This window comes from Scylla paramamosain, chromosome 16 (assembly GCF_035594125.1).
Source record: "Scylla paramamosain isolate STU-SP2022 chromosome 16, ASM3559412v1, whole genome shotgun sequence".
Classification (NCBI taxonomy): domain Eukaryota; kingdom Metazoa; phylum Arthropoda; class Malacostraca; order Decapoda; family Portunidae; genus Scylla; species Scylla paramamosain.
Window position 1 is genome coordinate 23,678,766 of NC_087166.1, and position 25,520 is coordinate 23,704,285.

The window sequence follows — 25,520 nt, forward strand, 5'->3', positions numbered from 1 at the left end:
CCCTCCCTCCCCTCCTCAGGTCATGATCCGGGATTCACAAATAGGCTTAACTCTGCGACTCCGCAAATGATACAAGAAAGCCCCAGGAGTGCCGAAGCCCCGAGAGCCGAGAACTGAGCTGTGGTTTGTGTGTTGCCTCTTCCTCCTCCTCCTCCTCCTCCTCCTCCTCCTCCTCCTCGTCCTATTGGTATTCACCCCCTGGTCCGTCTGTCTGATATGTGTTCATTCCTTCCTTGTTCGTCATCGTGTTTTTTTTTTTTTTTTTTTTTTTTTTTTTTTTTTTTTTTTTTTTTTTTGCTGGGGTTTGTTTTTGTTGGATTTCTAATTAATTGGCTGTGTGTGTGTGTGTGTGTGTGTGTGTGTGTGTGTGTGTGTGTGTGTGTGTGTGTGTGTGTGTGTGTGTGTGTGTGTGTGTGTGTGTGTGTTACTCGTTTTTCAATTTTTTTTTATTCAATGATTCATTTGCTGTTGTTGTTGTTGTTGTTATTATTATTATTATTATTATTATTATTATTATTATTATTATTATTATTATTATTATTATTTTATTATTACTATATTTAATACTACTACTACTACTACTACTACCTTTCTATATTTAGCGTCTTATTTAATTTTTCATCTTCCTTTGGTCCTCCTCCTCCTCCTCCTCCTCCTCCTCCTCCTCCTCCTCCTCCTCCTCCTCCTCCTCCTCCTCCTCCTCCTCCTCCTCCTCCATACCCTCATTCTTTGTCCTCGTTTCATACACCTTCCCTCATCCCTCCCTTGTATTTAACCCCTTCTTTCCTCCTCCTCCTCCTCCTCCTCCTCCTCCTCCTCCTCCTCCTCCTCCTCCTCCTCCTCTTCTTCCGGGTCAGGGGGCGGGGGCGGATACAAGCAAATAAGGTAAGCCGGCCAGAGTGTGTCAAAGCTTAAGCTGGAAGGCAAACTTAAGTCGCGCCTCACTCAATCCACACCACTGGCTTTTCTCTCTCTCTCTCTCTCTCTCTCTCTCTCTCTCTCTCTCTCTCTCTCTCTCTCTCTCTCTCTCTCTCTCTCTCTCTCCAGTATTCTTGAGGGTTTATGTGCTTTATTTTGACTTTTTAACTGACTGATTGACTGAAGAATTTTAATTATGTTTGTTGTCTTCGTCAGGGATTGAATAACTTTACAGACTCTGCTGTTGTTATCATTATTGTTGTTACTATTATTATTATTGTTATTTCTATTATTATTAGTATTATTATTATTATTATTATTATTATTATTATTATTATTTTTATTATTATTATTATTATTATTATTATTATTATTATTATTATTATTATCATCATCATCATTCTGGTGTCTCTTCTTTTAACTGTGTGAAGGACGAATGAAGGATTATACATTTAATTGTCGTCTGGGATTGAATGGGCTGAATAACACTACAGACTCTACAGGAACCGTATTTTTCTTAAGGTTTGAGTGTCTTTATCGCTTTTAACTGACTGTAGACTAAAGGATGTATGGATGAGGATGTTAGATGGAAGGAGGTAGGCTTCATACATGGACTGCCACGTGTAGGCATGATGACTTCTTGCAATTTTCCTTATTTTTATTTATTTATTATTATTTTTTTTTATGTTTTTCACCCTCTTTCTGAATTGAATAACGCTACAAACACTTCAGGAACCGAATTCTTTTATAAAGGTATACGTTTCATATACCAATTACATTTAACTGACCGTATGTTGACTAAAGTATTTTTATCTTCCGCAAGAATCCAATAACTTTACACACTTCTGGAAGCGTGTTCTTTTTAAGGCTTCTGTTTATTTTCTGTGTCTTATCTCAACCTACATTTATCCGACTAGCCTAGAAAGTTGAAGTGGAACCCAGTAACTTCCACTGCACAGCTTGTTCGGAGTAGTCGAGGTAAGACGCCGAAGCCTTAAGGAAAGTGATCTTTATCTTGCCTTTTGCTCCCTACACACATAGAGAGATACAGATACATTTATATTTTATTGACCACAGTTATAAGTATCGATTTGAAATTACAAAACAGACATGACGTGTAAAACAAAATTCGTAAACACACAAGTACACTACATGCACTGGGGGAGGACACAAGATAGTACACGAGGGTAGTGAGTGTATCACAGACCAGTGAACCGCTGCATCTGACGACTCTTAAGAGGAAGAGGTGGAAGAATATTTAACGTACCACCACAACCACGCTCTCTCTCTCTCTCTCTCTCTCTCTCTCTCTCTCTCTCTCTCTCTCTCTCTCTCTCTCTCTCTCTCTCTCTCTCTCTCTCTCTCTCTCTCTCTCTCTCTCTCTCTCTCTCTCTCTCAAGACCTCTATACAGCTGACAATGAACATCGAATGAAGAAGTGATACAAGAGAACCACACAAAACAATATTTTATCGACTAAGCACTTCGACTCAACCACGAAATCACTTTCTTTCCCTCTCTATAACATCTCCATACTGCGAGCGATGAAGAATGAATGTAACAGCGTGATTTGAAGGAACATTTAGCCACAAAACACTTCATTTGATCATGTCAGAGGAGCAATGGACTAGGGCAACTAAAACAACGAAAAAAAAAGGACCCACTGAGGTGCCAGTCTTGAAGTAAAGTCAAAATAATCATGCAAAATTGGAGGATAAGTGTCTTGAAACCACGAATTTTCTCTCCCTTTCCCTCTTTATAACATCTTTATATGTCGGACAGTGAACAGCGAGTGAAGAATGATCCCCGTGACGTGCCTCCCCGCCAGACTCACCACGCACCCTCGAAAAACCCAAGTAATCGCATTTCCTTCGAATAGTGGCGCTGACTGTACATATTTTTCGATCTACCGCGGGATGATCAGCGGGCTACGGAGGGTATTAGGGGCGAGTGGCGGGGATTGGATGAAGAGGGAGAGACAGAGGAGGAGGAATGGATATTTGCAATAGACTGATTCTTAGGGGCGTGTGGAGGGGGACTTAGATGAAGAGAGACAGAGTAGAGACTTGGAGGAAACTGATGACGTCTTCTTTCGTACCAAAAGCTTCATTTGTGTTACGAGTGTTTCCTTCACTTAGTTAAGAGACTGTGGGATGACTGGAGTGAAGGGACGTGCACTAAATTGATGACTTTTTCATTCTTAGTAAAAATTTTATTTGCGTACAAGACATGTCCGGCAGAAAAAAATAAAAAATAAAAAATAAAATATATATATATATATATATATATATATATATATATATATATATATATATATATATATATATATATATATATATATATATATATATATATATATATGTGTGTGTGTGTGTGTGTGTGTGTGTGTGTGTGTGTGTGTGTGTGTCCAGGAGTTGGATAATCTGAAGGAAAAATGTGAGGAGGGGGAAAAAGTCCAGAGGTCCAGAAAAGTGTTCAGAGGGGAAAACATGTACAAAGGGAAAACTATCAAAAGAAAAAAAAAATGTTTAGAGAGAAAAATATCCTCCCCTTCAAATTATCCAACGCGAAAAAAAAAAATCATCGAGAGAAAAATGTCGCGGTAAAAAAAAAAATCGAGAAGGAAAATATCGAGGAAAAATAATGAAGGGAAAAAACATGCAGAAAAAAAAATTATATATATATTTAATCTACGCTCGAGAAATAGACCAGATGCTGTGAAATCCTTACCTGAGTTAGTCACCTTCGCTTACCTGTAGTTACCTGTGTTTACCTGAGTCAGCTTTGTATCATTCTTCTCAGGAACAACAAAAAAAAAAAAAAGAAAAAAAAAGTTATTTCTAGGCGTCCTTGTCACAGGTAAAAGAAACTGTGATTATGTAATGTGTGTGTGTGTGTGTGTGTGTGTGTGTGTGTGTGTGTGTGTGTGTGTGTGTGTGGCCTCGGGAACAAAGCCATGTAAGGAAGAAGAGATTAAGAAAAAAAAAAAAGAAAGAAAGAAGGAAGGAGAAAAGTAAGAGGGAGGAGGAAGAAAAGAAAGTTAGGCAGTAAAAAAGGATGAAAAAAAAAGGAATGAGGAGTACGAATGGATTAAAAAAAATAGGAGAGGGATGAAGGAAATTTTAAAAGAAAGTGAAGGAAAATAGAACCAATAAATGAATAAATAAGTAAATAGAAATTAAAGGAGTCAATAACATGATAAAAAATGTAATGGAGAAGGAAAAAGAAAAAAGGTAAAAAAAAAATGAGAGGGAATGACTTACAGGAATACGTAGATGGGAGGAGGGAAGAAAAGGTGTGAATGAGTAGAGGAAAGAAAAGGAATCGATGGGAAAAGGGAAGGAAAGAAGAAAAAAAGGAGTAAATGAGAGTAATAATGACAGCTTGATAATGGAATACCAGCTTGCTAACGGGGATTTGTGAGTAACGAGTAAGTGATGAGAGTGATTTGAGTGTTAAGAGTGAGTAATGAATCTTGTTCTTTTCACTGCTGAGGACCCAAACATGACTCACCACGAGCGGTTTTGTTGTGTTTCCTTGTTACGTGTGCTCGTATAGTGATGAGTAACCGATGAATAACTGTATGGATACCCACACGTCCTTTGTGTTATCCTGTAGTGTATAACGTATGCATTCATCTTATTGTTGCTGTCATTTTAGTTACTATTCGGAGGCACAAAGAAAATTAATACTAAAAAATATATATATAAAAAAAAAGTTCGCATAGTTCTTCAGTTTGTAATTTTTAGATTCATCCTTACTGTTTTTTTTTTCAGAGACACTATAAGAAAATGAATAACAAAATATATTAAATAAATAGATTCAAAGCTAACTAGCTACTTAAGAGACTGAAGTACAAAAAATAAGTGGCGACTGTAGTGTATAAGTAAACGTGTAGAAGTCGATTTAAGTAATTGTGGAAAAAGAGAAAAATTCTGGTGCAGGAAAAGGATTTGTGGAGTTAATTCAGTCTTCCTCCTCTTTTTCTTTTTTTCTTTTTTTTTTTATTTTTTTCTGGTGTTCGTGAAGAGTGGCAGTGACGCTGAAAAAAAGTACAAATGAAAGAGGAAAAAAGGGAAAACAATTAGACGTTGGTTCTTAAAACAATAACACTTAACAAAATTATTTATGACTGACAGATTTTGCTACTGTAAGAATGGAAAAAAAAAAGGAAAACAATGAAACATTTATTAATAAGAAAATGGCGAAAGCGAAAATATACATTGAAAAGAAGGACTTAGCATGTTTAAAATAGCCTTATAGGTAAGATGGGAACTTAGAGGGTAAGATGGGAACTTATTAACTACTGATGGGTCGCACCTCGGCTCGTATTCAGAAACACTTTGATCTCTCACCACAAATATTTTCAAAGGCCACGGAGATGATCAGCCAAGTTCTCAAGAGTGTTTCCCCTGTTAATAATGTAGAAATATTGTTAATCTGCCATAAGAACTATAGAAACACCTTTCAAAACCCGTGCAACTCCGACTAGAGCCTTTTAATAGTAATGAAGATGCGACCCAGAAGTGTTTCAGAATACGTCCCAAGGCTCGAATTTGGAAACGCTTCGCTCTATCACCAAGACTGTTCTCAAAGGGCACAGAGATGAATTCCCAGGTTCTTAGTGTGTCTCCCCAATCATATATGTAGAAATCTTGTTAAACTGTCACTAGAACCATAAAAAAACACCCTTAAAAATTCATGTCACTTCAATTAGAGTCTTTTGAAGGCAGTCGAAGTGAAGCGCAGAAGTGTTTCAGAATATGGTAGGAAGCGCGCAAAGGCGGTATTGGGCTGTGTGTGTGTGTGTCATTGCGGGAGGAGATGGGGAGCAGCTTGTTATGGGTGTGGGAGGCGAGAGGGGCAGCGGGGGAAAGAAAGGGGGGAGGGGGATGTGGCGGGTGGCGTGGTGGAAGTGAGGCTGGGGGAAGGAAGGAAGGAAGAAGTAGGTGGAGGTGGTGGTGGTGGTGGTGGAGGTGAGAACTGGCCCACAACTTTACACTGAATTTAACTGGAGGTGAAGAGGTCAGACAGGGTTGTGAGGCCAAGTGTGTGTGTGTGTGTGTGTGTGTGTGCGGCGGGTGTACATTTCTGTGATGAAGCCCGCGCAGTGCCGCCCGGCGCCCCGCGAAGCCCTGGTGGCACCCTGGGGCTTCACCTGGGCCGGCGGGTGCCACTGCTGCTCACAGAGGGTTGCTCGACACCTCAAAAACAAACACGAAAAAAACTGCTCCGCTCCTCCCGCCTCCCTACCATGTGTGTGTGTGTGTGTGTGTGTGTGTGTGTGTGTGTCCGTTCGTCTATGTATATACTGACATGTCTGTTTGTCTGTCAGAGCTTAAGGAACACAAGATAATAGAAAGGGAGGGACGTGAGGGGAATAGACACAAGAATAGACAAGCGTGGCCCGCACACCTGGCTGGCTTGGAATAGACAATAGTGAACGAGTGCCGTATTTTATTTTTTTTTCTTGGAACTTAAAAAGGCTCGCAAACGTTTTCAAATCTTATATTTTTTTTTCGGTTTTCATATTGTTATTTATCCATCTATTCATCTTTCGATCTATCTGTTTTTGTGTCAATCTGTGCTTCGTTATTTGACATTTGCCCGGCATGGGTGCTCACTGCTCACATCACCACTCCGTGCCTCACTCCCATCCGTCACTCTCTCCAGACTTATAGTAAGTAGTGCATTGTTTCAGCCACACATTTTCTTCCAGGTGGAAGATAAGGGAAAGAAACGTCACAGGAAGCCTCGACGAGGGTCCTTTAATCCCCTCTCGCCCCCCGTATGTACCTCACGCGAGTATTTAGCAGCCGTAAACAGCAGACGCCTTGCTGCCTCGCTACCCACTCCATACTTGGGGTCTCAATGTTCACCGCCAGCTTTGGTCACCACCGTGCTTTACTGACCAGGCGGTGAACGAGTCTTCAGCTTTGCTATTCATTATGACTCAAAGCAAGCAGCGCAGCGTCCACCCGCGTTTTTCGAGAAGCGTCCAGCGTTCTTGACTTTTCTCAACCTCAAATTCTTCAGCTTGTTCTGTCAAAGGCTCTTCTCCAGTCACAGCCTCATCTCACTATTCTGCCCTATCGCCGCGGTGCCTCTGAACCACCGAGGCGGAGGTGGTGGTGGCACAGCGTCTTTACTGGATGAGAAGACCTGAGGGGTACTGCTTTGACTTTTTTAATTTGAACAAATTTTCAACAGGCTTAAAGCAACACTTTTAATGTAGTTATTTAAAAAGGTTATACATGTAAGTTTGTCAGGGATCCATCTGTTTTGTGTAGAGAGCACAGCAGAGGTGACAGTCTCTGGCGTGGAGGCGCACAGTACTTCTTCCTCTAGTCACAAACTCGCAAACCTTGCCTCAGCTCCGCTCGCCCTCCTGCTGCTCTGGAGAGGCGGCTCGTGGCTCACACACGCTGCCTCAGCCTTCCGCCCCCTCAAATGCGTCATTTATATTTCGGCTGCACATCGTGCCAGTCCTTTTCTGCTACCTGAGAAAGCTTGAGTCTTTAATTTTCAACCTCTCCTCTTACAGTTTCTGTGGTTCTTTATCTGAATTAATTATGGACCTGACTTGGACCCTTTTCTGTTCACTTTGTGGAGAACTGACAAATTAGTGAGCTTTTTCATCCCTTGGCCAGCCTCCGCTGAAACATAATTATTAAAGAAATTATACGTTATGTAATTTATTTTCGCGATTGCTTTGAGCTGTTCGTTTTTTTTTCGTTTTTTTTTCTTTCTTTCTTTTTTTTCTTTCTTTCTTTTTCTTGCTTGCTTGCTTGCTTGCCTTCTTTCTTCTTTTCTTTCTTTTTCTTTCTTTCTTTCTTTCTTTCTTTCCTCTTAATGTTATTTTTTTATTGGTTTTGGCTTACAATGTATCAAATTCGTATTATTTTGTTTTGCTGTTATTTTACTTTCCTTGCGTTATGTACGTTCGTTTCCTGCCACAATTGGTTTTGGCTTACAATGTATCAAATTCGTATTATTTTGTTTTGCTGTTATTTTATTTTCCTTGCGTTATGTACGTTCGTTTCCTGCCACTATGTCAGGTGCTTCCATGCTGCATTGGCCAACCCATGCATTAGTAACTACGAATCTAGGCTGGAGCAGTTAGCGCTCCCATAGCCTCTGGCGCGCAGTGTCCATCTTCCTTCATGTTGGTCAATAAATGAATGGGACAACCTAGGTTAGACACGAGTAAACTGTGGAAACCCGGATGTCCCAGTGCCCCGTGTGTCTCGGTATAAGGGACGTCCACCACTGACAAAGAGGACAAGGAGAGGCGAGCGCAACTATGACGTATTCAGAAACGCTATGCTCCTTCACCACGGCTGTTTTCAAAGGCCACCGAGATAATTAGTATGGTTCTCAAGAGTGTTTCTCCTATTAATAATGTAAAAATCTTGTTTATCTGTCACCAGAACCGTAAAAAAAAAATAATAATAATAAATAAAAAACCCGTGTCACTTCAATTAGAGCCTTTTGAAAGTAGAGGTGCGGCGTAGAAGTGTTTCAGAATATGGTCCTATATAGTGCCCTCAACTTTACCTGTCTTGTTTTCCTTAAGCAATGAACGTACTTAGAGTATTAAATAAGAATTTGGGGACATTATCTGTCCTTTCTCACGTCACTGACTCAAAGGCCAGTGAGACGAAGATGAGCGTTGAGGCCTTGCGTAGGTGTGGCGTGTCCTCAACTTCACCTGTTTGGTTTTTCTTAAGCCTTTAACTGCTATTCGGCACATCCTTCTTTAATTTCCTTTTCTCCTATAGCCACCTCTAAATGTTATATAGGCCGGACACTAGAAAGCTCTTTTATTCCTTCTTTTCATTCCTGTGGGTGCCTGGAAAGGATCTAATACTGTCTTTAGTGCTGTGAATTGCTGGATAGGAATATGCGAGGAACGTTTGTTTAGAATACTACATCAAAATGTTTGTGAAGTATCTATATTTCCTCTCCTTCTCTCATATCATTGTTCTGTTTTCTTGTCTCATGGTATCCCCCCCCCCCCCGTGACCGTATCCGTGCATTCATTTGGTCTTTCTCAGTACTGCTTACGTATATTTTCCTTGTGCGTCGTCATCACCACGTCACTCTTTCGTCATTGAAAGTTATCATCCCTGCCATTCTTCTCGTTACTGCTCTCATTAGCGCCATTTCGTCATCACCTTCCTGCTTCAACGTTCATATTCTGCTACCGCCGTCACATATCACGGCTTTACCATCACGTCACCATATTACGGCCTCGTCATCTCATCACGCCACTGTATCTCCTTCGCCATCACCACCACATCACACCACATCCACACCATCGCCCACACGTCACCACACCACTATCTTACCACCACACTACACATAACTACACATAACCACACCACACCATAGCCTAACCATCACCGCCACATCACACCACACTACAGCCACACCATCCTCACCACGCTACCATATCACTGCCTCCCCATCCTCGCCACCACTTCATCATTGCATCACATCACCACTGCCTCATCATCGCGTCACCACACCATGTCGCTGATGTCCTCTCCCTCTCTCCTCCCACAGATTGACTACCCTGACGTGCAGCTGATGCGCCCTGGGCAGCGCGCGTCCTGCAACACCATGAACCTGGAGAAGCTGATGGCCCTCGAGCAGGACGAGATCACCATCAGGCCGGGCGGACGCGGGGCTCCGCCGCCGCCACCGGGCCACCACCACCAGTATGAGAATGACCACGCCCACCACCCCCACCACCCCCACCATGACGCCTACCTGCCGGACCTAGTGGGCAGCGCCATCCTGCGGGGCGCCCGGAGTCGAGGCAGCGTGGGGTCGTCAGTGCGTGATGGCTCCGACACCTCGAGTGCTTACTCCGGCTCGGACACCATGTGCCACTCCCTGCAGTCCTCGCTGGAGCCAGACGACGTGGACCTGTCTGGCCTCACCGAGAGTGCCGTGGACTCCGACGAGGAGGACCTGGCGGAGAGCATTGAGGTGTGTATGTGTGTGTGTGTGTGTGTGGGCCGCTTGAACGTCATTCACAATGATTCACCATTCACCCTTCCTCATTCAATAGCCAAGTTCTCTTTTTTTCTCGAAGTAATGTTCATTCATCATTCATACTTCCTTATTCAGTTGCCAGGTTCTCTTTTTTTTTTCTCAGTGTAACACTTATACACAATTCACACTTCCTTATTCACTAGGCAGACTCATTTTTTTTTTTTTCCTCAGTGTAAAACAATAATCACCACGAAAGCACTAATCCTACACCAACCAATCGAGTATTCCTATGATTCATCCTCATTAGCTACATTCCCCAGTCAACACATGCCTCAGCAGTGCCCGCTCCAGGCCAGGCCAGTGATGTTCGTGTGGTCAACCTTAGCAACGGCTGCCACCGTTTTGTGTCGTGGTAGCCTGTTTTACTTTGATTTTTAGTGATCCGAATGTTGGCAAATTTAGTACAAAGATTAAATTCCTTTCCCCTCTACAAACCAGCTTTAGCGCTCTGAATGTTGAAAAAATACAACTATAGCATAATGAATTAATGGACTGACTGATTAATTGATGTTAAGGAGATGCAGTGTCAGTTTTAAACAGGGACTGTTTCATGTAGGCCTGATGGCTACTTACACCTTTCCTTATTATCTTACGTTCCTGTGTTCTAATAAGATAAAGTTTTTCCAGTCATTAGATCATTGAAGTGAGTTTAAGTGATATTGATCTAACCTAAGTCTTCTTTATTTATTTCTTTATTTCTTTCTCTATTTATTTATTTATGTATTTATCTATTTCATTTATTTATTTTTTTATGTAGTGAACTCTCAGTAATATTTGTCGTCTGCCTCCTTTAGTTGTCTGTGGTCTTGTTGCTTTATTTGACGTATTAGTGTCACTCTTGTTTTTGTCACCGCCGCGTCTCCCGCAGAGCCTGGCAGTGCGGGATGCAGTAAGGGAGTGCCTGGAGAAAGACCCCAGCGAGCGCTCCGAGGACGATATCAAGGTGCTGCTGGAGTTCACGCAGCGCCTCAGAGCCTTCTCCAACATGACCCTGGCAGTGAGGAAAGCCATGTGTCAGGCCATGGTAGGTGCACACGATTGATAATATTGATACTTTATATATATGGACTTTTTTTCTTGTGGGAGTAATAGTGAAGCAGTCTCTCTCTCTCGGAAACGCTAGATTATGATCCAAAGAGAGAAAGAAAGAGGAAAGAGGAGAGGGGCTGGGGGAAGTTTCATTAACTAGAATTTTTCTTATTTCCCACACATGCGTTTTGCCAGCTTCCTGTCACAGAACAGTTTGTTAGTTTCCTCTCATATGCGTCAGAAATTTATTTAAACGCAAACGAACCTAGACTGTGTGTGTAGTTCGTAGAATAGAATTTTTCTCTTTCGTTTTTCCTTTCGCCTCACTTAACGCGTTCGTGGTCATTTTGCTCTTGCCCTTCATCCACGGCAGAGCGCTCCTCCGAAGTAGCCTAACTTGTGTACGTTCGTCGTTTTCGGCTGCACGTCTTTTATACTCCACGCCTAGCCATTCAGACGTGTTGTAGTCCTTGTGCTCAACCAGTGATCAAGTACAGTCTCCAAAGGAAAAGGAAGGTAAAGTATTGTGTTTGTGTGCCCGTCTTGTGCTCTCCTAGCGTAGCCGTTCAGAAGTGTTGTAATCTTTGCGCTTAACCAGTGATCAAGTACGGAGCCCCAAAAAGGAAAAGGGAGATAGTATAGAGTGCACGCCAACGCAAAGAAGAGAGAGAGTGCATGTCAACACACAGAACGGAGATGGGAGTGCACGTCAACCCATAGACGCCAAGAACAAACTCCCTTCTGCTTTCGCGCGGCTGGGAGAGACTTACTGAGCACTCCTTGCTCCCTGCCACTCCAAAGTTTGTCCTTGCTGATCCGTAGAATAAATAAAAAATAGTTGTTCAGGACGTTAGAACACTAATTAGATTGTTATGATTGGCTACTCTTTGAAGTGGCGGGGAAAACAGGTATTAATTGCGTTAAAATACTGATTATGTTGTGTTACGAATACTTTGCTCCTAGGAAGATTGAAAAGAGGCCGAGGAAAGAATTAGTGGTTACTCTTCTTTATCTACCGACGGCTGGGTTTTTGTGATGCCATCTGTCCATTTCCAACTTAACTTTGCTGTTTTAGATGAGTTCGTTAAAAGAAAAATCACTCTGCTTGATACGTTACTCTGTTACTCAGTATTCTTTCTTATATAGTTAATAAAAGAAAATCACACGGATTGCTTCGCACGCGACGTTTTTACTCTTAATTCCTTCTAGACTAGCTAATAAATAAATATGAAAAATCACTCAGTTTGCTCCTTACGCCACTTACTTAGGACACCTGAAAGAACCACACTACATTTGAGGTCTTGTTTTGGTGTCAGTATTGTGAAGTGCGCAGTGGGAGACCTGAAAGAATCGCTACAATAGAAGTCTTTAGCACGTGCTCTGTGTGCGCAATGGGAGACTTGAAAGAAGCATTACAGAAAAGGTCCTGTTTTCCTATCAGTATCGTGAAATGCGCAGGAGACTTAAAAGCAGCAGATGTTTTGTTCGATACCTACCGGTCCTATCATGAAGTGCGCAGTGGGAGACCTGAAAGAACCACTACAGCAGACGTCTTGTTTTGCTATCAGTCCTATCATGAATTGCGTAATGAGAAAAGCTTGTATGGAGATAAACGGATCCTAGCTTGATGTAGAACCAATACAAGCCTCTTTTATTTTCTAGCTGCTCCGTCACTAAATTCTCACCTTGCCGCGACATTAAAGCATCGTATTGACTGAAATCTTCGTATAAATCTAGCTTTTTTTTTTTTTTTTTTCTTTTTAACGGTACAGTAAGTAGACTTTTTTTCTTTTTTTTTTCTTTCTGCCCTTGGTCTGCCTCTCTGACACATTAGGGGAAAAAAATTTACAAAGTTCAGTGAAAAAGGAGTTTGGGGAAACCTTGTATGTAATAGAGAGAGTAACAAGCCGTGCAGGAAACAGGCAAGGAGTGCACTGTCTGTATAAGAAGAGATGCAAAAAAACAGAACGGGTCACAGGAGGAATACAAAAATAAATTAGTTGTTCATTAGATTTTGAAAAGCATTGTTCCATTAGTACTTAGAAGATTCACGTATTTCTCCGCTATCTTTTCTCTCTATTTCTCCTCTTCCTTTCTTGTCTGTGTATTTCTTACCTTCCTTTTATCTCAATGTATTTTCCCTTCCTGTCATCCCTGTATTTCTTCTCTTCCTTTCATCTCTGCATTTGTTCACTTCTGTTCATATTTGTGTATTTCTTCCAGTCTTTTCATCTCTATGTATTTTCCCTTCCTTTCCTGTGTGTTTATTTCTCCCCTTCCTTTCATCTCTGTGTGTTTCTTCCCTTCTTTTCATATCTGTATTTCCAGCAGCTTTTCACAGCATCCCCTGAGATTTTAATGAACACTGTAATGATAATAAATAATGGGATTTTTTTTCATTTTTAAGTGTACAGCTTCACAAATAATATAAATGAATGCACCACCAGGCAAAATTTATATAGTGTGTATTATCTTGTAGGCTGGAGTAAGATTAATACAATATTCATGCTGAAAAATTAATAACTTTGGTTTGTAATTTGTTAAGTGCTGTTGGGGGAAAAAAAGTCTCAAACCTGGTATAAGAAATGCATAAAAAAAAAAAACATAAACTGGTGCACTACTTTAACAGCATAGAAAGATGTTGATCCTCTGGTAAAAAAAAAAATAAATAAATAAATAAAATAAAATAAAAAAATAAAAAAAATAAGAAAATAAATAAAATTTTGCATTTGCATCACTCAGGCTTACACCAGGTTAAAGTTTTCTCAGTAGTACATGTGGTGAGGTGAGAAAAGTTGTGCTGTGCCTGAATTGTGAATGCTTGATGTGTGTGTGTGTGTGTGTGTGTGTGTGTGTGTGGTGACCAGAGAATGTGATGGACAGGGTGTGTGGTGACCAAAGTGTATGACAACCAGAGAGTGACCAGTGTGTGGTGACCAGAGAGAGTGACCAGTGTGTGTGTGCTGCAGGTGTTCGCAGTGGTGGATGAGGCAGGCACGGTGCTCATGAACCACGGGGAGGAGCTGGACTCGTGGAGCGTCATCATCAACGGCCACGTGGAGGTGACGCAGCCTGACGGCTTGGTGCACGAGCTGCACCTGGGAGACAGGTAACCTGGCCCAGCAGTCCTTGCCTTAAGCTGAAGTGCTGCACAGCCCAATAGTTTACTACTTTGTACTTGCTTGCCTTGACATAATTTTTACTAATAATGCATTAGGACATGAATTTAAACAATGACATCTGTCGACTAACTCAGTCTTTATGGTAATCTTTTGTTTAAGGGCTTTTTTCTCTGTGTGTGTCATAATTTGGCCATCAGAATAATCCTTTTTGCATACACCTCACTCCCCTGTACACACTCCCTGTACTGTACACTTATTTCACCTTGCCAGTCTCTCACACACTGATGCCGACAGATCAAATTTCTCAGTAACTTCAAATTGAATGAATAAATATGAATCAGGTTCTCTTCCCATGACATCCACATGATACTTGTGTTCACTCCTGGCCTGGGTCAGGAGTGAAGTGCCAGTACTGTGCACTGTCCTGCTGCAGTGTGGCCCTTCCTGATGCCATGCCATAGACTCTTCACACGTTTATAACCTCTGTTGTTCAATGACAGTGCTTTTTTATTCCTCACTTAACACAGACTGACACACGTACCTTCATTATCCTACGTGACTACTGCCATTATTTGCATCTCAAGTTCATTCTTTTTTTTTTTTTTATTTCATGTAGAGCTCACACACTGCCAGCCTGTGATAAGTTAGTGCTTGTTTCTGTTATAAATTGTATCAGTGTAAGTTGTCAGAGTGTTGGTGTGTCTGCATTGCTTTAGTGGATAGATCCCCTTCGTTGTTTTTGTGAGGCTCAGAATAGAAAGAGAGAATTCACTTGTAGCTAAAGTCTTGGAGAGAAGCAGAGTAACATTTCACACTTACTCTCACTTTTTTTTTTTCTTTTTTTTTCTCTCACTTTTACATCCAGTTTCCCTCATCTATTAGGGCCAGGATGGTGCCACCTAATGAAGGACTTTGGTTGTGGCACTGTGTCCAGCATCTCCCTGCAGTCTTAAGTCCTTCAGTGCAGTGACAGCAGCTTTACAAAACCTTACAAGTGATAGATTCTCAGCACATTAGAGTACTTGGTGTTGAGGGAAATAATGAAATACATGTCAGTGTCAGTATTTTATCATGATTTGTCCACAGTAGGAGTGAGTGACAGTCTTATGTCCCTTAGTGAAGTGACATGAGTCTTACAAAACCATCAGAGTATTTGATATTGAAGGGAAATACAAACCACACTAGGAGAGAGAGGGAGGGAGAAGGTGTATATAACTTATCACAATATTACCACTAGAAGTACAGTCTTGTTGTCTATAGCCAATAATAAATGTACTTCTGTTAGTGAAAATAATAGGACAAAAAAAAATCATATATGACCACAATTGTATTTGATAGTGAAGGAAAATGCAAACCACACTAGGAGAGAGAGGGAGAAGTTGTACATAACTGACCACAATATTACCACTAGAAGTACAATCCTTTCCTCTATAGCTGGTGGTGAATGTGCCTCTGTTAGTGAAAATAATAGGACCAAAAAATCATATCTGGCCACAGTTGTATTTGATAGTGAAGGAAAATACAGACCACACTAGGAGAGAGAGAGAAAAAGGTTAGGCAACAATGTTACCACTAGAAGTACTTTCATTCCCTCTATTACCAATGGTGAAAGTGCCTCTGTTAATGAAAGGTAAAGAAAAGTTGTATCTGGCAACATTTATACTGCCAGGAATTTCTTTACTTTCCTCTGTTGGCAATGATGCATTTTCCTCTTTGGTAATGAAAGGTAAATAAGAGTCATATTTAGCTTCTTTGGTTCAGAACAGGCAATAAGTAACGTGTCAGTACCTTTAGCAAGTTCCCTCTTTGTATTTTGAATTTCTCGTGTATGATGGCTGTATGTGTATGTATGCATCCTGTCTGCCTGTGTGTTGTATGTATTCTCAAGCCTTTTCTTAAATGGTCATATAGCAGGGGTGGCCACAGCAGAAGGGTCCTCATGCTCCTGTCCAAATGCTCCACGAATACTTCAGTCTTACTCATGTTCCTTTCCAAATTTTCCATCAGCACATCATTTCCTCGTATGCTCCTTTCCAAATGCTCCTTGAATACTGAAGTCCTCTTACTCATGCTCCTGGTCACTTTCCTGAGTATTCATCATTGTCTTCTCTTCACAAGATTCCTCCAGTCTCCCTCACAGCATGGACTTGACTCACAGTGGTTTCTTCCTCTCATCTCTTTGTTCCTGCAAGGCGACACCACAAGTGTTCTGCCTTTTGATTTGCTCTTTCCTTATGTTACACTGTTATTTGCACCATTGGCAGCTTCTTTCCTGAAACTAATCTCTTTAACCTAATTCCCAGAGCTATTTTGTTTCTTTGATATTGTTTCACGTCAAAATTTCAGTGTTGGTACTGTTAAGTTGTTGTTTATCCATTATCTCTGTGTTAGTTGTCTTTCTTTGCATTATACACAAAGGATTCTATCAACTCTTATTCTGTAAGGCATCCTCTCTCTTGCATCTCTCTCTTATTGCTTCTGTGTTTGCTCAAAATACTAAAAATTCCTCATATCTTGCATTATATTTTCCCATTCAGCCAGATCAGATTAAGTAAAAAAAGAAACCCTTTGCTGTGTCTTACTCTGTACCAGTGTTTCTTCACATGAATTCAGTAACCAGGTCTTGCTCCCTCCTGCTCAGTTTGTTGACTTGGTGGTAAGCTTTGCCCAACCCTCATCCCTTCACTCCATACTTATGATTGCTGGCTGTGTTGTAGATACTGCATTGCTGCGGTGGCGGATGAGTTGAAGGAGGCTCAGTTTATCATCAGGATCATTAAATTGTGGTAGATTATGAAAGTTGGTGTCTTAGTTCACTAGAATCATTGTAGTACAGGTTGAGAATTTTTTATCTGAATTAGTAGACTAAATATGTTCAAGTTTCTGATTTTCCCAAAGTGTGCTCTATGTTTACATGCATACTTATGAAGTTGTGCCTTAGGAAAAATCTTCACTTAAGTCCAAACTATTGTACATAACCTAACAAGGGTATGCAATATCAGCCATTCTGACAGTATCACTTTAATAATGCTAAATGTGCTACTTATAATATTACCTTATTTGACTTTTTTCTCATACTGGCATGAAAATATTATTAACTTCAGGATAAAAACCACATAGAAACTTACAAACTCAAGATTTTCCAAGAATTTAGTTTGACAAAATAAAGCTTATGCAAAAACTTAACTTTGAAGATTTTACAAAAAAAAAAAAAAAAAGGAAGTTTGTACATCTTAACTAGATAAAGAATTCTCAAGCCAACACTTGTATAGCATAGGCATTCACTCGACTCACTGCACCAGGCATCCATGTGGCAGAATAGCAGCCAGAGAGACCAATGACTTGATAACCACCAGGCTGCCTCTCCTTCCCAGCTTCGGCATCACGCCCACCATGGAGAAGCTCTACCACCAGGGGGTCATGCGCTCCAAGGTGGATGACTGCCAGTTTGTGTGCATCCGCCAGACAGACTACTACCGCATCCTGCACCAGTCGGAGGAGAACATCCGCCGCCATGAGGAGAACGGAGTGCTGGTGCTGGTGACAGAGCAGAGGCCCATTGATGCCGGGAACAGGAAGGGCAACATTGTCATCAAGGTGAGGCCAGGCTAGGCTGTGTAGATGTCACATGTTTTTAGAATCCCAGTTTCTAGTTTGTCCTTATTATATGTATATTGTTAAGTATCCCTTGTCATGAAGGTGAGGTCAGGCTGGCTTGGGTATCTTGTATATTTTAAACATCCCACTTTTTAGCATATTTTAGCTTATTTTTACCTAGCTATGGTGTAGGGCAGTCTACAGGAAGAAGTGCTGTGGTCTGAGGTTTGGAGTAGGTGCAGGATAGGGAACACTCTCATTATGAAGGGCAGGGGGTAAACAAGTGTATGCTGTCAGGCCTTGCTGTGGATTTACATGGCCAGCTGTGCTCTGTCTAAGCTCCTGGGGTGTAGTAGGGTTGTCCACAAGACTATTAATCTCCACCAGGGGACAATGGGGCTAAGAGTGTGAATGATGTGTGCGTGTGAGTGTGTGGTGCATTGTCTGGGATGCACCATGTGAGATTGCCAGCCTGGTAGAGAGATCCCCAGTTCAGTGTACTTTTTCAGTGTCACTGTTGCTAACCCAATGTGTGTGGTGGTTGCAGGGCACATCTGACAGGCTGATGCAGCAGCTGGTGGAGGTGGAGAACAATGTGGATCCAACCTTTGTGGAGGATTTCCTTCTGACTCACCGCACCTTCATAGAATCTCCACTCGTTGTGGCTAACAAACTTCTGCAATGGTAAGCCAGCATGCTGAAGGCCACTCCTTGGACCTTATTCTGAAACACTTCTGTGCCACACCTCCACTACATTCAAAAGGCTTTAGCTGAAGTTACACCAGTCTTTAAGGATGTTTTTATGGTTCTAGTGATAGATTGATAAGATTTCCACATTGTAAACAGAAGAAACACTGTTGAAAACCTGGCTAATCATTATGAGGTCTTTGAAAATATTCACAGCGAGAGAGCTAAGTGTTTCAGAATATAGAGACTGCCATGTGTAGGTCTGATGGCTTCTTGCAGCTCCCCTTATTTTCTTATGATGCTATTCAGAAAACTCTAACCTGGTTCAAGCCTGAGTAATAAAAACAAAGTTCTGTCAATATCAGGTTTTTTTTTTAACTAAAGGTTAGCACTTTTCTCTGCTCTCAAAAAAGTTTACACTAGTTTATCAGTTTCCAGTTTTTTTTGTGCATTTCTTATACTAGGTTAGAGTTTCCCCAATAGGACTTACTCTTGAGACCCCAGCTAATCATCTCTGTGGTCTTTGAAAATAGTGGTGGTGAGAAAGCAAAGTGTTTCTGAACATAAGCTCTAACCAGACCTTTGCTTTTCCCAGTAGCACTCATTCTTGCACCCCGGCAGGTTTGAGGACCCTTCACTGCGGGACCGAGTAACAAGAGTGGTCCTGCTCTGGGTCAACAACCACTTCACAGACTTTGAGATGGATCCAGCAATGATGAACTTCCTGGAGCAGTTTGAGGAGGGGCTAGAGAGGGAGAAGATGGCCGGGCAGCTGCGTCTCTTGGACTTTGCCTGCGCCACCAAAGCCAGAGCCAGGACTGTGACGCTCACCAGGCCCTCCAGAGACGAGATCCTGCACTTCTCCATCTTAGGAGGACACGAGAGAGGATATGGAATCTTTATCTCCAAGGTAACAGTCATACATCTTTGTCATCATTGGTCTTCCTTGTGGGTGAATAAGATAAGGAATTCGTAGTATAATTTCTACGTATTGCAGTTGTTTAGTTAGTGAGATGAGACAGTCACTGGGTTTAAGAAATTGCTTGCCTACTTACCTCTCAATACCACATCCCAGTACTGACAGCAATACACATCATTAACTAGGGTCCTTAATACTGTGTCCCCAATAATGGAAGCAAGGGGGCATATCAGTAACTGGGATCCTCCAAATCATGTCCCATCAGTAACTGAGGTCCTCAGAATCATGTCCTGTCAGTAACTGGGATCCTCTAGATCACATCTCAATACTGAAAACGGAAAACAAGTAGGCACATTAGTAGCTGGGGTCATCAGTATCATGTCAGTACAAAGAAGTAAGGCCCACCAGTCACCCCTGTGTGTGTTATCAGGTGGAGAAGGGCAGCAAGGCCGAAGATGTTGGGCTGAAGCGTGGCGATCAGATTTTGGAGGTGAACGGGCAGAGCTTTGACCGTATGAACCATGCCAAGGCCCTCGAGATCCTGCGCCAGACCTGTCATCTCTCCATAACCGTCAAGAGCAACTTATTAGGTACGTTACTTCAAGCTTTCCTGGGTTATTTCAAGCTTTTCTTCTCTTGTCATCTCTCCATAACCACCATGAGTATTTTTATTATCAGTGAAATTCAAGTCTCATCATCTTTCCATAAGTTAAAATCAGTTTCTTTGGTAATTTGAATATCTGAACTCCCTATCTTTCTATTCCATTGACAACTATTCCCTTTGTTCCCATTGTCATAGCATTAGAGTTAAATATAGAGGGTTCATCTCATTCTTAGGTTGTCAAACCACCTCCACAAGTACACAAGGCTCAGCTAACATGTGCCACCCTTTTTAAACCCTCTTAACACTCCCCACAGCCTTAAAGGAGATGCTCATAATGCTGGAGAATTCCCCAAGACCTCACTCCAGTATCAAATAACAAACTAAACAGACAAACTTATATATATAAGAACATAAGAACACAAAAGCAGTTTCTTTGGTAATTTGAATATCTGAACTCCCTCTCTTTCTAATCCATTGACAACTATTCCCTTTGTTCCTAGTGTCGTAGCAGTAGAGTTAAATATTGAGGGTTCATTTCATTCTTATGTAGTCAAACCACCTCCACAAGTACACAAGGCCCAGTTAACACATGCCACCCTTTTTAAACCCTCTTAACACTCCCCACAGCCTTCAAGGAGATGCTCATGACACCAGAGAACTCCCCAAGACCTCGCTCCAGGAAGCCTTCAGACGTGCACGGCCTCACTGATCCCAACAACCACCTCAACCTCAACTCAAACTTTGCCTCCATGAACATCTCAGCCGACCCCAACCAGCAGTCGCCTAAGGACAAGGGCAAAATAAGCAACAATAAGGGTCTGTCTGTCACCAACAAGGCCAACAAGATCAGGAAGAAGGTCCTGGAGTCCCTCATGCAGAAGAATAGTCCTCAGTGAGTGTTTGTGGTTTGTGGTGTGTGTGTGTGTGTGTGTGTGTGTGTGTGCTCTGTTATTGTTTTTTATTTTATCATTTATAGTAGAAGTAGTAGTAGTAGTAGTAGTAGTAGTAGTAGTAGTAGTAGTAGTGGTGGTGGTGGTGGTGGTGGTGGTGGTGTTAGTATTGTTGTTGTCATTATTATTATTATTATTATTATTATTATTATTATTATTAATATTAATATTATTATTATTATTATTATTATTATTATTATTATTATTATTATTATTATTATTATTATTACTATTACTGTATTATCATTATTATTATTTTTATTGTTATTGTCGCTGTTCTTAGTAGTAGTAGTACTAGTATTGAACTTATAATTTTACATTATTTTAGCTTAATATCTCCTAGTATTTTGCATTATTATTATTATTATTGTTATTATTATTATTATTATTATTATTATTATTATTATTATTATTATTATTATTATTATTATTAGTCATTATTTTACATACTGCTAATTTATACACACAATCAAAGCCAAACTCACAAAAGTCTACCACTAACCCACACATCTCTCAACACTCACCTCTACTCTCGGCAGGGACTCACAAGCCAACAGTGACGACAGTGTGTCCTCCCAGTCCAGCATAAGTGGCGGCCTCTACCACAGTCACAGCAACCCAGACCTCAGCACCACCGGTGCCTATGAGGACATCAGGACAGAATTCCCTGAACATGTCTTAAAGGTGAGGTGTTGCTGCCTTCTGTGACTGTTCTGCTTTGTTTGTCTCAGCCCATTCAGTACTGTAGGGTGTGTTTAAGCTTAGTTAGATCATGTATTCTTGTTTGTCTTAGCTCATTTAATACTGTAGGGTGTGTTTAAGCTTAGTTAGATCATGTATTCTTGTTTTGTCTTAGTTCATTTAATGCTGAAGGGTGTGTTTAAGCTTAGTTACATCATGTATTTTAGTTTCTTTTAGCTTATTATATATTGAAAAGTGTGTTTAAACTTACTTAGATCATGTATTTTAGTTTGTCTTAGCTTATTTTATATTGAAAGGTGTATTTAGGCACTTAGGTCATGTATTCTAGTTTGTCTTAGTTAGTTCATTCATTAATTTAGTAATTTTTTGGAGGGAACTGACACTGAAAAGGCTTTTTTTTCCCTCAGAATTTTATTGGCCTTTCCCAGTGACCCTCTTGCATAAAAATAAATAAAAAAGCTCAGTGAGGACATGTCTTCTTTTTTCACATTCACACCTGTTAGTTTTTAGCATCAGGCCATTCCAGAAATAGGAGTAACCAGTTTGATAAGAGTCTGCACTAATGAAGATGTGTATGTTGCTTGTCTTAGGTACAGAACACCTCCCTGACCCTCTTAATCCCACACAGGTGTACAGAGCCACAGACCAGGCTGCCAGGTTCCTCCCAGTGCACAAGGAGACAACAGCCCGGGAGGTAGTGATGCTTTCCCTGCAAATCTTCAACATCAGTGACCCAACAGGCTCCTCTAACTATGCTTTGTATGAAGTCTCAGTCACTGAAGAGGGAATCACCAAGACAAAACGTCTGCCTGACTCAATGCAGAATTTGGCTGAGAGAATAGGTGAGGTGGACATGATTGACTGGGATCATTACTATCAAAGTGAATAGAGTATGGCCATGATAAGTAGTTAGTTAGGTTCCCACATTTATTTCTATTGTGTTTAGCATTTTTATTGATCTTAATTAGGTCTTATTTTGTGATCTGGTTTTCTAGTGTTTGTTTGCCGTTCAGTGTTTGCATTTCCGTTTTCTTGCACTGATCTAATTTTTAAGTGCTTGTTTTCAGTTTAGTTTTTGGTTCTGCATTTCTCAGATTCCTAGTTGGGAATACTGTTTTTCCATTTTTATGCTGAACTGATTCTTAAGTGTTTGTTTTCAGTTTATATTAGCTTCTACATTTCTCTTATACTTGTCTAATTTTCAAGTGTTATTTTCAATTTAGTTTTGGCATCTACTGTTTCTGTAAATCATAGTAGACACATTCTTTCCACTTTTCTTATACTGTACTGGTCTGACTAGAGTTTGTTTACAGTTAGCATTAGCTTTTCCATATTCTCTTACTGATCTGATTTAGCAGTGTTTGTTTTCAGTGCAGTTTTAGCTTCTACATTTCTCTAATTCTCAATATGGCACATCATAACACTCTACTAACCTATGATGATGCCTCCTCTCCTTGCAGCTCTGAACAGCAGATATTACCTGAGGAATATCACCATGGCCCAGACCAGCATTGCCGAGGATGTGGTGAACGAGCTGGTGCGCGAGTCAACCGTCTGCTTCCTTCAACTCAATTCAGTGGACCTGGCCATCCAGCTCACCCTCGAGGACTACACCATCTTCCGCCAGATAGAGCTCACTGAATACATCGATGACCTCTTCAACCTCAAGTCCAACTATGGAATTCCAGCACTGTCTCGTTTTCGTGAGGTGCGTGCATGTGTGTGTGTGTATGGTGTGTTATATTGAATCGTATCCTTAATATTCAGATTTTCCAGGCTGGATTTAAACAATAGACTAATATACCATAGATAAGTGAAATCCAAAATAATTATTCACACTCATTGTACAGTAAACAAAAAAACAAGAAAACAAATACCAAATACGAGTTTTTTTCAATTGTATTTATTTATTTATTATATTTGTTTATTTTTATCATAACTGTGGATGTTTCTCTGCAGCTCGTGAACCGGGAAATGTTCTGGGTGGTGACTGAAGTCTGCTCGGAACACAATCTAGTCAAGAGATCCAAGATTATCAAGCAGTTCATCAAAGTTGCACGTATGTATATCTCATTGCACTGTACATTACATTTTTCTCTTAACACTAAAGTATCTATGGCAATTGTGATGGTAATTGCTGGTCTTTGTATTTTGTGTATTACTAGTGTCCTTGCTGAGGTTGTATGTAGCCATCTGTGCTATGCCTAAGCTCCTGGGCTGCAGTAGAATTTGACACAAGGGGCTGAGAATGTGTGAGTGATGTGTGTGTGTAGGGCTTTGTATAGGCTGCCCTGTGTGGGATTGCCAGCCTGATATAGAAATAAATAGATAGATAGACTACTACTACTTCTACTACAACTACTACTACTACTACTACTTCTTTTATTTTTACTATTTTTACTATTACCACCACCACCACCATTACTACTACTACTACTACTACTACTACTACCATCCCTTCTACCACAGGCTGACAGAGATAATAGTATGAATGGTGTGTGCATGAGTGTGTGGTGCTTTGTCTGGGCTAACCTGTGCAGGTTTCCCAGCCTGGTGCATACAGCATATAATCTCTTGTCCTTCCACCACACAGGGCAATGCAAGGAATGCAAAAACTTCAACTCAATGTTTGCCATACTGTCTGGTCTGGGCCACGGGTCAGTGTCAAGACTAAAGCAGACCTGGGAGAGGCTGCCGTCTAAGTACCAGCGGATGTACCAAGAAATGCAGGAGTTGATGGATCCCTCAAGAAACATGAGCAAATACCGTAACCTTGTCCAGAATGAAAATATCCAGTCTCCAATTGTGAGTATTGAAGTACTTGCATTTATTGTTATGGTTCTCAGTGAAAATTCAGGATTATATAGGAAACTTAATGGATGTGAGCAAATATAGTAACCATGTCCAGAATGAGAATATTCAGTCTCCACTTGTGAGTAATGAAACACATGTTGATTTAGTATTTAAATCTTCCATTCTCTTGGTTGTCCTCTGTGAAAATTGTGGATTATGTAGAAAACTAAATGGACTTGAAGGAAAAAAGAGAGTGAGGATATGTTAATATTTGTCTTATTGAAGGTTCTGAACTATTCAGCGGATTGTGGTGCAAAAGTTATCTAAAATAGTTGTAAATGATTATAGGAAATATTGTCTAGCAGTGAAAGGGTTAATGTAATATATAGTCAGTCTGTCAAACTCTGCAGTAATTGGGAAGTGTAAAGTAAAATAGGAAGGAATTGGTTTTCAAGTGGAGTGGTAGATGAATGGAATAGTATCAGTAACTGGGTTGTTAATGGTGAGTCATTAGAGAGCTTAAAAAGAAGATTAGACAAATTTATAGATGGGGATGATAGGTGGAAATAGGTGGTACATTCCATACAGGGACTGTCACATGTAGGCCTGATGGCTCCTTCCAGCTTATTTTATTTTCTTATCTTCTTTCTTATGGCAGGTAATGATTCAATGGTATAAGTAATTTTCATCCTTTCTTTGCAGACATGCTTATTTTCTTTCTTATGTTCCTATGTAAACATTAGTATGATTAATTTGCATGTTTTCTTTGCAGATTCTTTTACTTTTCTGTCTTCTCATGTTCTGTAACAATTCATTAGCATAATTAACTTATATCTCCTTACAGATTCCGTTCTACCCAGTCGTCAACAAGGACTTGACTTTCACACACGAAGGAAATGACGACAAGATTGAAGGACTCATCAACTTTGAGAAGCTGAGGATGATTTCCCGATACATCCGGGACCTCCAGAACATGTGTTCCGCGCCTTATGTGAGTCACCACCGATTGCATTTGTTGCTGTTTGTTGCTGTATCTGTCACATATTCCTGAGAACTGCCCCTAGAACGCCTCTCTAGGAGTTTTTGTTTATTCTATACATTTCCTCTTTGCTTCAGTGATAAAATTAATGTAGTTTC

The 25,520-nt window shown here is 40.7% G+C and overlaps 1 protein-coding gene across 12 annotated transcripts in view; it reads left to right on the forward strand.

Annotated features, from left to right (window-relative positions):
- The window catches only part of LOC135108148 (rap guanine nucleotide exchange factor 2-like), a 118,644-nt gene that overhangs the window by 79,544 nt on the left and 13,580 nt on the right, over nt 1–25,520 (forward strand). For 8 of the 12 annotated variants that reach the window (XM_064018879.1, XM_064018884.1, XM_064018885.1 and 5 more), the window contains 16 exons: nt 6,637–6,705; nt 9,486–9,914; nt 10,849–11,004; nt 13,979–14,118; nt 14,748–14,774; nt 17,506–17,728; nt 18,276–18,412; nt 19,037–19,325; nt 19,765–19,924; nt 20,566–20,830; nt 21,428–21,572; nt 22,219–22,432; nt 23,051–23,298; nt 23,550–23,649; nt 24,184–24,395; nt 25,228–25,374. In XM_064018879.1, coding sequence (XP_063874949.1) covers nt 6,637–6,705; nt 9,486–9,914; nt 10,849–11,004; nt 13,979–14,118; nt 14,748–14,774; nt 17,506–17,728; nt 18,276–18,412; nt 19,037–19,325; nt 19,765–19,924; nt 20,566–20,830; nt 21,428–21,572; nt 22,219–22,432; nt 23,051–23,298; nt 23,550–23,649; nt 24,184–24,395; nt 25,228–25,374 — 2,961 coding nt within the window. The remainder of the gene's footprint in view (nt 1–6,636; nt 6,706–9,485; nt 9,915–10,848; nt 11,005–13,978; nt 14,119–14,747; nt 14,775–17,505; nt 17,729–18,275; nt 18,413–19,036; nt 19,326–19,764; nt 19,925–20,565; nt 20,831–21,427; nt 21,573–22,218; nt 22,433–23,050; nt 23,299–23,549; nt 23,650–24,183; nt 24,396–25,227; nt 25,375–25,520) is intronic. The other 4 variants (XM_064018886.1, XM_064018891.1, XM_064018883.1 and 1 more) reach the window with 3 other exon arrangements.